At 39.8% G+C, this 13,958-nt stretch overlaps 1 protein-coding gene across 1 annotated transcript in view; it reads right to left on the bottom strand.

Annotated features, from left to right (window-relative positions):
- Window positions 1-13,958, bottom strand: part of LOC126272923 (Bardet-Biedl syndrome 4 protein-like) — a 108,421-nt gene that overhangs the window by 78,327 nt on the left and 16,136 nt on the right. Inside the window, exons 4-5 of the mRNA XM_049976214.1 lie at window positions 13,485-13,579; window positions 6,216-6,378 (exon numbers count right to left, since the gene is read on the bottom strand). Coding sequence (XP_049832171.1) covers window positions 6,216-6,378; window positions 13,485-13,579 — 258 coding nt within the window. The remainder of the gene's footprint in view (window positions 1-6,215; window positions 6,379-13,484; window positions 13,580-13,958) is intronic.

Below are 13,958 nucleotides of genomic sequence, written 5' to 3'. Positions count from 1 at the left end.
GAGTCCACATCTTATAATTTAAAACCTGGTTCCGAAATCTGTCTTACCATTATATAATCAATCTGAAACCTGGTGTCTCCAGGTCTCTTCCACATATACAACCTCCTTTCATGATTCTTAAACGAAGTGTTAGCTATGATAAAATTATGTTCTAAGCAAAATTCTGCCAGGTGGCATCGTCTTTCATTCCTTTCCCCCAGTCCATATTCAATCATTACTTTTCCTTCTCTTCCTTTTCCTACTATGAAATTTCAGCCCCCCATGACTATTAAATTTTTGTTTCCCTTAACTAGCTGAATAATTTCTTTTCTCTCATCATACATTTCCTCAATCTCTCCCTATCTGCGGAGCTAGTTGGCATATAAACTTGTGCTACTTGGAGGGTGTAGGCTTCGTGTCTGTCTTGGCTACAATAATGCATTCATTATGCTGTTCATAATAGCTTATTTGTGTTCCTGTTTTTTTTATTCATTATTAAACCTACTACCGCATTATCCCTACCTGAATTTGTATTTATATCCTGTGTTCACCTGACCAAAAGTTATGTTCCTCCTGCCACTTAACTTCACTAGTTCCCACTATATCTAATTTTAACCTATCCATTTCCCTTTTTAAATATTCTAACCTACCTGTCCAATTAAGAGATCTGACATTCCACACTCCGATATGCAGAAAACCAGTTTTGTTTCTCCTGATGACATCCTCCTGGGTAGCCCCCCCCCCCCCCCCCCTCCAAAGATCCAAATGGAAGTCTATTTTATCTCCAGAATATTTAACCATACAGTAGAGCTGCATGACCTCAGGAAAAATTACGGCTGTAGTTTCCCCTTGCTTTCAGGCGTTTGCTGTACCAACACAGCAAGGCCGTTTTGGTTTATGTTACAAGGCCAGATCAGTCAATCATCCAGACTGTTGCCCCTGCAACTACTGAACAGGCTGCTGCCCCTCTTCAGGAGCCACACGTTTGTCTGGCCTCTCTATAGATACCCCTCCACTGTGGTTGCACCTACGCTACGGCTATCTGTATCGCTGAGGCATGCAACCGCCCAACCAACGGCAAGGTCCATATTGAGGGGGGCGAGGGGGGGAGGGGGGGGGGGTTAACATAATAGCCAATCATATTTCAGAAACTTTAGATTACTGACTAGTGTTGAAGTGTGTTGCACTGGGTAAGCATACTAAACTGATGAATACTGTGTGGAATTTAAACCTGATTACTGATTGGTTAAAATTATGGTCCATTGGACAACTGGCCATGAGCACTGTACTTATGCTGACTTCCAATTAGGTAATATGCTGTGTCAATGACATGAATAGTACAAACTTTGATCAAATATGTTTTCATGTCAGGGCAGACTTAGAAGTGGTATGTGTGCTGCTAAAGTGATAATGCAGTACAGTTATTTTAACGAAGACCTTGCTTTATCTAGTAGCCCAAGTCAGACCGGATAGAATGAACTCTCTTTTCAGCTATGAGAGAGTAAATTTTATGCACCCCATTGAAACATATAAGTGCATCCTATCTTTTAAAACGCTTTTCCAGGCTGAACCATGTTATATGTTTCAGGGTAGGCAATGATTCTGAGGAATTCACTGAGATAAGTGAGTTACTTCAGTTCATGAAAAGGAAGAAAATCACTGTAGTGTTGTCTGCCACAGACACCAAAAGCTGGTAGCATAAATTAGTTTGAATAAAACCTTCCACATAACAATACTGAACTTTTATTGGTTACAGAGACACAGCTGCTTATAGAGATAAATTTTCATTTTGTGTGTTTGTACTGCAGTTGCTACGGGTTTATTCATTTTTGTACTGAAGTTCTAGTTGTGAAGTTGTGCTTGTGTTTATCTAACTGAATTTTTCAATTTGTTATTACGATTTGTTGGTCAATTCTACTATTCCATTTACGAATACTGAAAAGATTTACAGATGCAAAGTACGCTGATACAGTGTTTATATACGTATTTTGTACTGGAAACGCTGCTGCTGTTTGTAGAGAATATGTTAAATGATTGTCTAACTGCAAAGTATCAGATTCAATAGTGTTTACTTGTATTTTCACTAAACTGTGACAGATTGGTGCACAACCTTGCATCATGTTTTATCTGAGAGTTAAAATGAACTAGTCATTCACAACACAGAAGACATTATTTAGTTAGTGGAACATAGTCCTTCAATAAGCATGTGCAGAATTTCTACACATACAAAAGAATATCGTGGACATTATGTATGTGGGGTGTTCACCCATATCATTTACAGTGGATTCAGTATCTTTGACAGGGAGAAGGTATACAATTGGAATTTTGTCACTGGATAGTTGCAAATGGTTGAATATCCCAATTAATACTGTTTACTCTTTCATCCATGATGGTATCAATAACACTCTTAACTCAAATCTGTGGTCCGACAAAAACTCAAATGCTTTTGGAGACACATTTTCTAAGAACACTTCTCTGTAAATGTGTTACATGTGGTGATAAGCAACCTGTAGATTGGACTTGTGTTATCTCATCACCTTACAGGGTCCTGTTACCTAGACTTACTTGAAAATGAGCTTCCATCATTATTGGAAGATGACATTGTGTCAACTGCTGGGGGGTGATCTGATGTGTTCCATTATTCTGAAATATCAGAGATGACGAGATTGGTTGTTACAAATGATCTTGGTGTATCTGGTATTCTAGAATAATATACTTATTGGAAGGAGTTCCTTCAGCCGGGAGGATGGGTATGTTCTTCCAGCATGTAGGTCTCTGCATGTTCTAGTTGTAAGGTGACAGATCATGTAAACCTAACATTCCCCAGAAGATTAATTGGCAGTAATGGTTACTTCTCTTGAAGACCAAGGTCCCTGGACTTCACCCCTTTACAGTTTTTGTCGTATCATCAAATGACACCACTCGTGCCTCTCGTGCACTGGCTGTCAGATGCTTGCCAGCATAAACAATAATATCTGTGGACACCGAGTGGTGGTGCCAGCAGGGCAGTATATGCAAATCTGGTGCTGTGCTTCCCCTCTCTGAGAAGACTACACTATACAATGCCCTCTCCAGCATTCACATAAAGGACATCAACAGCAGTGCTCAGAGGTGAGTTCGTCAGTGCAGATCATCTCCTCAGTTCGACAGCTCGGCTTCACTGGACAGAGGCTGTCGATGTCATAGCTAGTTAGATCCACAAGAACCAGAGCAGCTAGAAAGATAGCTTAGTACTGAGCTGGCAAAAGACATTATTCAGAGACTGGAAATGCATGTTGTGTTCCACATGACTGCTTCTCAAAAGATAAGTAAATGTGTTTGATTATTGTAATACTATTATGAAAAGGATAGTTGTTACTCACCATACAGCGGAGATGCTGAGTCGCAGAAATGCACAACAAAAAGACTGTCACAATGTTAGTTTTCAGCCAAAAAGGCCTTTGTCAAAAATTGACAAAAAATACACACACTTATGCAAACGCAACTTACACACACATGACCACATTCTCAGGCAGCTGCAGCCATGGAGCCAGACTGCAAGCAGCAGTGCATTATGGGAGAGGCAACTGTGTCGCAGCAAGGAGAAGGATGGGAAGGGGAGGGGGAGAGATGGCTGGCTAGAGGTGGGGGACAGCAAAGTGCTGCTGGGAGCGTGCAGGGATGAGGTGGAGACTAGGGCAGCTAAATGCAATTGGGAGGATAGATGGTGAGTGGGGGAGGGGGGGGGGGGTAGTGGAAAAGAAGAGAAGTAAAAAGACTGGGTGCACTGATGGAACAGAGAGCTGTGTAGCACTGGAAAGGGAACAGGGAAGGGGCTAGATGGGTAAGAACAATGGCTAATGAAGACTGAGGCCAGGAGGGTTACAGGAACACAGGATATACTGCAGGGAGAGTTCTCATGTGTGCAATTCAGATAAGTGGTCCCGGTGGGAAGGATTCAGATGGCACAGGCTGTAAAGCAGTCACTGAAATGAAGGTCATGTTGGGCGGAGTGCTCAGCAACAGGGTGGTACAGTTGTTTCTTGGTCACAGCTTGTCAGTGGCCATTCACGCAGACAGATAGCTTGTTGGCTGTCATGCCCACATAGAGTGCAGCACGGTGGTTGCAGCTTAGCTTGTAGATCACATGACTGGTTTCACAGATAGCTCAGACTTTGATGGGATAGGTAATGTTTCTGACTGGACTGGAATAGGTGGTGGTGGGAGGATGTATGGAACAGGTCTTGCATCTAGGTCTATTACAGGGATGTGCGCCATGAGGCAAGGGGTTGGGAGCAGGGGTTGTGTAGGGATGGACGAGGACACTGTGTAGGTTCGGCGGGCGGTGGAATACCACTGCAGCAGAGATGGGAAGGATAGTGGGTAAGACATTTTTCATTTCAGAGCACAACGAGAAATAGTCAAAACCCTGGTGGGGAATGTAATTCAGTTGCTCCAGACCTGGGTGGTACCGAGTCACAAGGGGAATGCTCCTCTGTAGCCAGATCGTGGGACTTTGGGAGGTGTCGGCAACTGGAAAGCTAATGCATGGAAGATTGTAGAAGGTTGGGAGGGTAATTACAATCTGTAAAGGCCTCAGTGAGACCCTTGATTTATTTAGAGAGGAACCGCTCGTTACTACAGATGCGATGGCCATGGGTGTGTAGACTGTATAGAATGGGAGGCAGCTGTCAAAGTGGAGAGGCTGCTGGCAGTTGGTAGGTTTGATATGGACAGAGGTACCGATATAGCCATTTTTGAGATGGGGATCAACATTGAGGAAGGTGACTTCATGGGTTGAGTAGGACCAGGTGAAATGAATGGGGAAGAAGATGATGAGGTTCTGAAGGAATGTGGATAGGGCATCCTTACCCTCAATCCAGATGCTGAGTGTTTAAGAAAGATTCTTCTAGATGGCCCATGAATATGTTGGCGCAAGATGGTGCCATACGGGAGCCCATGGTCATACCCCAGATTTGTTTGTATGTAGTATCTTCAAAGGAGAGGTAATTGTGGGTGAGAATATAGCTGGTCATGGTGACTACAAAGGAGTTGGTGAGTGGTGAGTTTTGAATCAATCAGGTGTTGGGAAAAGTAGAGTTCAATAGTTGTATGGCCATTGGCATTAGGGGTGTTAGTGTAAATGGAGGCCTCACAATAGTGATGAGCAGGGCACCGTGTGGTAAAGGAACAGAAACTGTGGAGAGTTGGAGGGGGAAATGGTTGATACCTTTTATATAGCAGGATAGGTTGTGGGTAATGGGCCAAAGGCGTTGTCTACAAGAGCAGAGATTCTCACAGTGGGGGCACAGTGACTGGCCATAATGGAATGTCCTGGACGGCTGGGTTTATGGACTTTAGGAAGCATGTAGGAGGTAAGCAGGGAATGGCAGGGGTGAGGGGAGAGATGGACTCTGGGGAGAGGTTCTGGGATGGGCCTAAGGATTTGAGGAAAGACTGGAGATCCTGCTGGATTTCTGGGATGGGATCACTGTGTCAGGGATTGTAGGTGGATGAATCTGACAGGTGATGAAGTCCTTCTGCCAGGCAATCCTTGTGGTCGAATCAGCAGTGGTGGAGCCTTTGTTATCAGGTAGGATTATAAGGTCAGGATCAGTTTTTAGGTGGTGGATTGTGGCTCTTTTTGTGGATGTAAGTTTAATTTGCATGTTGAGAAATTTGGGGGATTGAATTGATTACTCAGTTATAGCACCATATACTTATACTGATCAGCCAGAACATTACGACCACCAACCTACTAGCAATATAAACCCACCCAGGTGATAGCAGCACCATCTGGCGACGAATGAATGCTAGTCAGCCACAAGCACAGTGCACATAGTATCAGTGAGCATGCTGTCTGTGTGTAGAAAGGGGAAAGCATGCAATCTATCTGAGTTTGACCGAGGACAGATTGTGATGGCCTAGAGGCTTGGCAGAGCATTTCTGGAACTGTAGGACTTGTCAGGTGTCCGAGGAATGCTGTGGTGAGTGTCTTAATTAGTACAAACCACCACCTCATAAGTTAGTTTGTTTGTTTCATGTTCGAAGGACCATTTGTAAGGTGAATTGTAATGCTGTAGAACAAGTCAGTTTACACTCACATTACACATTCCTTTGCAGATATGGCTACATGCTTATATTTTACAAGATTTTTTAAGATACAGATGTTCATTAGTAATTTATACCCACCAAATTTTACATGTTTACCATTCTCCCTGTATCATACTTAGTTATAAACAACAAGAAATGCTTACCTGCATGCTGCATTATATACATTAACTGCAGCAACAATATCGTTCTCAAGCAAGTATATTTTTGCAAGTGCTACATAGGAACATTCTTGGCGGCTCAAATCAATGGCCTTCGAAATGCATTCTTTTGCTTTAACCCTTTCATTTAGGTGCAGGAGACACATGCCTACATGAAACATAAGAATTAAGGTTGTTGCTATTCTACACATTACTTTCTATGACAGATTAAATAAAACATTTCTTTTAAACAGTTATATCTTGCCAGCAGAACATGTTTAAAAATAAACGAAAAAAAAAACGGAAAAAAATTCAATAAATCCATCTTCTGGAAAGAACAAGGTGTAGAACTAGTCTCACAAGTCACACATTCAACTGGAAAAGCAAAACTCATACAAAAAATCCACCAAAATACACAAACACAAACTTATAAAATAGAATGAGTTAGTAAATTTAAATCATCATCATCATTTAAGACTGACTATGCCTTTCAGCGTTCAGTCTGGAGCATAATCACCCTTATAAAATTCCTCCATGATCCCCTATTCAGTGCTAACATTCGTGCCTCTTCTGACGTAAAGCCTATTACTTCAAAATCATTCTTAACCGAATCCAGGTACCTTCTCCTTGGTCTACCCCGACTCCTCCTACCCTCTACTGCTGCACCCATGAGTGTCTTGGGTAACCTTTCTTCTCCCATGCGTGTAACAGGACCCCACCATCTAAGCCTGTTCGCCCTGACTGCTAAATCTATAGAGTTCATTCCCAGTTTTTCTTTCATTTCCTCATTGTGGACACCCTCCTGCCATTGTTCCCGTCTACTAGTACCTGCAATCATCCTAGCTACTTTCATATCCGTAACCTCAACCTTATTCATAAGGTAACCTGAATCCACCCAGCTTTTGCTACCATACAACGAAGTTGGTCGAAAGACTGAATGGTGCACAGATCACTTAGTCTTGGTACTGACTTCCTTCTTGCAGAAGAGAGTAGATCATAACTGAGCACTCACTGCATAAGCTTTGCTACACCTCGCTTCCAGTTCTTTCACTATGTTGCCATCCTGTGAGAATATGCATCCTAAGTACTTGAAACTGTCCACATGTTCTAACTTTGTTCCTCCTATTTGGCACTCGATCTGTTTATATCTCCTTCCCACTGACATTACTTTCGTTTTGGAGATACTAATCTTCATACCATAGTCCTTACATTTCTGGTCTAGCTCTGAAATATTACTTTGCAAACTTTCAATTGAATCTGCCATCACAATTAAGACATCCGCATATGCGAGACTGCTTATTTTGTGTTCACATATCTTAATCTCACCCAACCAGTTTATTGTTTTCAACATATGATCGATAAATAATGTGACCACGAATCATGTAATTTTGGAAAAGGCTAAGAACAAGCTTTCAAACGATATGTATCATACCCATATTCAAAAGATTTACACAGTAAAGGTCAGTGGCTGCATGAAGTTCTAAAAATAAGCAGAAAATTCAATAAACACTGCTAACAAAAATGCCTGTCACTTCTGTTCTAACAGAGATGGGACCATGAATGTAATTTTGGAAAAGGCTAGGAACAAGCTTTCAAATGATATCCATCATAGCCATATTCAAACAATGTACATAGTAAAGGTCAGTGATCTAGACCTTCACCCTGAATGTCTCAAAATACATCACATTCAAAATTTCTGAAAATATATGTTTACTTCTTCATTTTATACTATACAACATAGTAAAAATCAAGTAGGGATGGCATTTAGATTTGGAGATATAAATTAAAATCTACAGTTATGTGATAGAATAAAACAATACAGATTGAATGCAAACTGCAATAAAATGACATAAATAATGAAAAACATGTTAACTGTTAAAAAGATGGTGCAATAGCAATGCACAGTAAGGTAGCAACACAAATACAACAATAGCAAGCATTTGCAATATGCAAGATAACAGATAACAACATCTGAGCTTTAGTGATGGAAAACATGATATAACCATCCCAGCAAAACATGTGGAATGTATGGCAAACAGGTTCAAATAAACAAATGAAATGACGAATGTATCATCAGGACTTACCATGCCTCAATACTGGGTAGCAAAATATAACACTGTTAATGCAGTTCTTGGTGAACATTTGGTCTGTTGCAGTTCGCACATCAACCTTTGTATGAATGCCTTCCTTGTCCACAGTAAAGAATCAGATTTCTTGGGGTATACAAATAAAAGTAAACAGTCTTGAGGATGTAGGAAACTAACTGGTATCTTCATTAACATTAAAACACATCCAAGACAGCACTGATCTTTGAAAATGCATACAGCAAACCTAGTGATATCACCAAGGTATGAGTCTTGTATCTGTGTCAAATATTCATTTCTGGTGTATGATGAATTGGGGAAAACATTCATTTGGATTTTGTTATGGGCAGTGGGAATAACTCATTGTATCTTGTGAGTAAAGTACCTGCAACTGTGCAAATATGAGCTATAACCGCTCTTGAAGGAGAGATGCTTCATCATACTCAATTTCAGTTTCATAAAAGTGACACACTGTAATGTTGTTGGAACACCACTCAAACAACTGTGTGGGTGTTATTATCTGAGAGTTTGAAATGCACTGCAGACTGGCATGGGGAGCAAATCTCTTGATGGTACCAGCGACACAGTTATATGGTCCTTAGCCACTCTCCACAGTCATTGAAATCACTTTGATGAAAAGGTATGTTTGCAAATTTTTTGTGGTGTCTGTACTACGCTACAGCGCCATCTGAGAAGTAATGAAACTACTTGGGTTGTTCTATGGAAATGGTACATCATGAAGTTAATCAGATTTCGTTTTTTGTACAATAGAAATGCACAAACATGGATGAATGTGCGGGTGCGTTATCACGATGCAAGAACCATGAATTGTCTCACCACATTTCAGGCCATTTTCTTCTCACAATTTTTTCTCACAGGTGTCACAATATGTACCGGCAGTACAATCGATTAATGGTTTGTCCCTGTAGCACAAATTCATGACAAAGAATCACCAGTTATGATTCTCTTTAACAAACATCTTGTTCTCATTTGCGTGATCTAATAGCTCCTCACCGGTTGCAAAGTGAAGGTCTTTCTGGTCTTCACTTATGAACCATGGGATGAACTTGCTCGCCAAATGATGCATTGCATGATGCTGTATCAGGATTTCATGACATGATCCATCAGACATGTTACATTCTTCTGCAATCTCCCATACAGTCATTCTTCAATTGGCATGCACAATTTCGCATGTGCCACAATGCCAACCACATTTCACTCCAATCCACCACATCACGGCTGCTAAATTAAAAAGGTACCAGGATTTTTTGGACAGACCTCATAAATGAAATGTGATCAGTTTTCTGTGTGTGTATAATAAACAACAAATCGCCCTGTGCATTGCTCCAGTGAGACTCCTGGAGCTCATCCTGCAGGACAAATGCATAATTCTCTGCAGAGCCACACGTATAAAATTTTCATGGTCACAAAACATCTCTTCCAGGTGTTTCAGAAATTTGGACGGTTGAATGACTGTAAAGTAGTGCAGCAGGAGTTTCTTTTCAATTTTTCAACATGTTTTCCAAGAAGACTTCCACAGAAAATAGATCAATCTGGAAAGTTGTTCTATCCGTACATATCCATGGTTTAATGTTATATCATCAAGTCCATTATCATCATACAACACTCCTAAAGAAAGAAAGAATGTGTACGTGGACAGTTCTCACACGTTGACATATAACACTTTGGCAGTGCAAGATTGCAAATGACCTTAACAAGACAGTGTTTGTATGCATTAACAATCAGTATCAGATGTAAACCATTTCCTAAATGGTTTGAGGCTCCAAATTCATTTTCAATCCTTCAAATGCTCCAACTTTCCAGAAGAAGTGTCAATATTTGGATCTTCTCCCCCACTTGTGGTGCTGGTTTTGAATTGCTGATCCAATTGCATTATAATTTTAGATTCCATAGTTGTTTCATCCTCCTCCTCATTTTTTCTGGAATACTTCAGACACTTTCTCGAACATTATCTGCACATATGTACCCTCTTTGTGTTTTTATTTCCACCAGTGACTCACCAATGAATCCCAGACTGTAATTTAATGCAACTAAATCAACATCTGAGGCTACAAGCCCTTGCTTTGGTGTGTTTTTTTCTACTTCTAACACACATTTTATGTCTGTAGTTATGCCACTAACTATATCAAGCATCCACATTTTCACTTTGCATATTACAAATGATTGCTGTTGGTATATTACTATTGCTACCTGACTGTGTGTTGCTATCACACCATCTTTTTAACAGTTAACATGTTTTTCATTACTTTACGTCATCTAATGCAGTTTGCATTCGATTTATACTGCTTTATTGTATCACACAGCTGTAGATACTAACTTATATCTCCTAAGCCATGAATATCAAGAGCTCAGATGGAAACCCAGTTCTAAGCAAAGAAGGGAAAGCAGAAAGGTGGAAGGAGTATATAGAAGGTCTATACAAGGGTGATGTACTTGAGGACAATATTATGGAAATGGAAGAGGATGTAGATGAAATGGGAGATATGATACTGCGTGAAGAGTTTGACAGAGCACTGAAAGACCTTAGTCGAAACAAGGCCCCGGGAGTAGACAACATTCCATTAAAACTACTGACGGCCTTGGGAGAGCCAGTCCTGACAAAACTCTGCCACCCGGTGAGTAAGATGTATGAAACAGGTGAAATAGCCTCAGACTTCAACAAGAATATAAAAATTCTAATCCCAAAGAAAGCTGGTGTTGACAGATGTGAAAATTACCGAACAATCAGTTTAATAAGTCATACCTGCAAAATACTAATGCGAATTCTTTACAGACGAATGGAAAAACTTGTAGAAGCTGACCTCGGGGGAGATCAGTTTGGATTCCGTAGAAATGTTGGAACACGTGAGGCAATACTGACCTTACGACTTATCTTAGAAGAAAGATTAAAGAAAGGCAAACCTATGTTTCTAGCATTTGTAGACTTAGAGAAAGTTTTTGACACTGTTGACTGGAATACTCTCTTTCAAATTCTAAAGGTGGCAGGGGTAAAATACAGGGAGCGAAAAGCTATTTACAATTTGTACAGAAACCAGATGGCAGTTATAAGAGTCGAGGGACATGAAAGGGAAGCAGTGGTTGGGAAGGGAGTAAGACAGGGTTGTAGCCTCTCCCCGATGTAATTCAATCTGTACATTGAGCAAGCAGTAAAGGAAACAAAAGAAAAATTTGGGGTAGGTATTAAAATCCACGGAGAAGAAATAAAAACTTTGAGGTTCGCTGATGACATTGTAATTGTGTCAGACACAGCAAAGGACTTGGAAGAGCAGTTGAACAGAATGGACAGTGTCTTGAAAGGAGGATATAAGATGAACATCAACAAAAGCAAAACAAGGATAATGGAATGTAGTCCAATTAAGTCGGGTGATGCTGAGGGCATTAGATTAGGAAATTAGACACTTAAAGTAGTAAAGGAGTTTTGCTATTTGGGGAGCAAAATAAGTGATGATGGTCGAAGTAGAAAGGATATAAAATGTAGACTGGCAATGGCAAGGAAAGTGTTTCTGAAGAAGAGAAATTTGTTAACATCGAGTATTGATTTAAGTGTCAGGAAGTCGTTTCTTTAAGTATTTGTATGGAGTGTAGCCATGTATGGAAGTGAAACATGGACAATAAATAGCTTGGACAAGAAGAGAATAGAAGCTTTTGAAATGTGGTGCTACAGAAGAATGTTGGAGATTAGGTGGGTAGATCACGTAATTAATGAGGAGGTATTGAATAGGATTGAAAGGAAGAGAAGTTTGTGGCACTACTTGACTAGAAGAAGGGGTCGATTGGTAGGACATATCTTGAGGCATCAAGGGATCACAAATTTAGCATTGGAGGGCAGCGTGGAGGGTAAAAATGATAGAGGGAGACCAAGAGATGAATATACTAAGCAGATTCAGAAGGATGCAGGTTGCAGTAAGTACTGGTAGATGAAGGAGCTTGCACAAGATAGAGTAGCATGGAGAGCTGCATCAAACCAGTCTCAGGACTGAAGACCACAACAACAACAACAACAACAACAACAAGCCAAATGTCATCCCAACTTGACTTTTTACTATGTTGTCGTGATAAGGTTAAGGCAACTGATCTTAAATAAGTACACAATTTGGATATGCCCATGATTGATATCACTTGAAAGCCTGTTCTTTGCACTTTCCAGAATTATCTGATTCACAGTTCTATCTCTAATAGAACACAAGCTGCAGCTGCCTTTGTCAGGGGTGTTACTTGAATACTCCACATATTTTTAGAACTCCAGGCAGCCATTACTTTTGACATACTTGTGCTATAATTCTGAAATTGGACATCTTTCATTCTCTCCTCTTGTGCAATGAACACACCGAACTTGATAAAAACAGGGAATGGTCAGGTTGAAAACTGTACTTTTCTGTATTGATTTGAAATGGAATGACCCTAAATATGGATGAGCTTGTTTCACTAAAACCTTTGCGTGAACTCAAAATACAGAATATGTATCTATTACAGTTATTTTATACATAATTAAGGCACAATGGAGAAGGTAATGCTCCTCACAGTCAAGCAGCAAAGCAAGATGAAGAAACCTCTGTGCTGAAATTCTGACTGGGCTCATAACCAAAATGGGTTTACGGAATTCAAGTTCAGGCACAGGAATACAAAAGAAGTACTTTTATTACACCTTAATACAAAGCGAAGTGTACTGAATGTCATGCGCACAATGAATAAACAAAAGAGGCTACATCTGTGGAAGATAAAAAGAAATGCAACTGTAGCCCAATCAGTATATTAGGTAGAGAGGTTTTTAAAAGTTTAAATAACTTTCAGTTTCAATAGTTAACATTGCAGCTTTTATTTTCCCTTTTGTATCGCTATTCACAATGCACATATTTCAGCTATGCACACTTAAAATTATGGCACATTTTCAAAATGAAAATGTATGGTAAGGAACTTCATGCCATACTACAGTGCAAACATGCAGTGTGGTGCTCTTTGTACTCTTTGCTGTTAAGTTTGAAAGGATTCACTATATACTTGTATATCACTGCAAAAACTGTAGCAAACAAAGAAGTGCAAGAAAGTAATTCAAATAATTCATAAAAATCTGTACTGTAATTTTCTCAGCATATTTCAAGCAAAAATGTGCTTCCAAAATAGTGAAACCAGCAATTGAGACGAAAACTGGAAAGGCTTTTCTAAGGAATACCTAAGTTATGATAAATATCCCATTCAGGCTTGAGAACAAGACTTTCTGCTTCTCGGTACGCCTCTAAGGCCAATCTGTGCCTTCCAAGTAGATACCTATGATTGAAATGTTTACATTAAATTACACAATGAATGTGTATGCATAAACATACAGTTTAAAGGCTGAGTGTAGCACAGTTATCAGAATTTTTTTTGTAAAACATATCTGAAATTGCCATGAGACATTTTTTCACATTTATCTAATACATACTTTGAGTGTTCACATACAAGAACATAACAGTCAAAGGGAATTAGTCATGTATGGCATACAATAATCAAATTAGTTACACATGACAATGGCATATCTTTTGCATCTGATACTGCTAAAATATAATGTATTGATTCATGGTAAACTAAAGCTGCACAAAATTAATGTTATTCATAATATTATCAAACAATTGCCAGGACAAGTACCCATGTTCAGCAGCATCAAAAG

The sequence above is a fragment of the Schistocerca gregaria genome, chromosome 5 (assembly GCF_023897955.1).
Source record: "Schistocerca gregaria isolate iqSchGreg1 chromosome 5, iqSchGreg1.2, whole genome shotgun sequence".
NCBI lineage: Eukaryota > Metazoa > Arthropoda > Insecta > Orthoptera > Acrididae > Schistocerca > Schistocerca gregaria.
The sequence above is the reverse complement of the archived record's forward strand: the minus strand, read 5'-3'. Positions and strand labels throughout refer to the sequence as shown.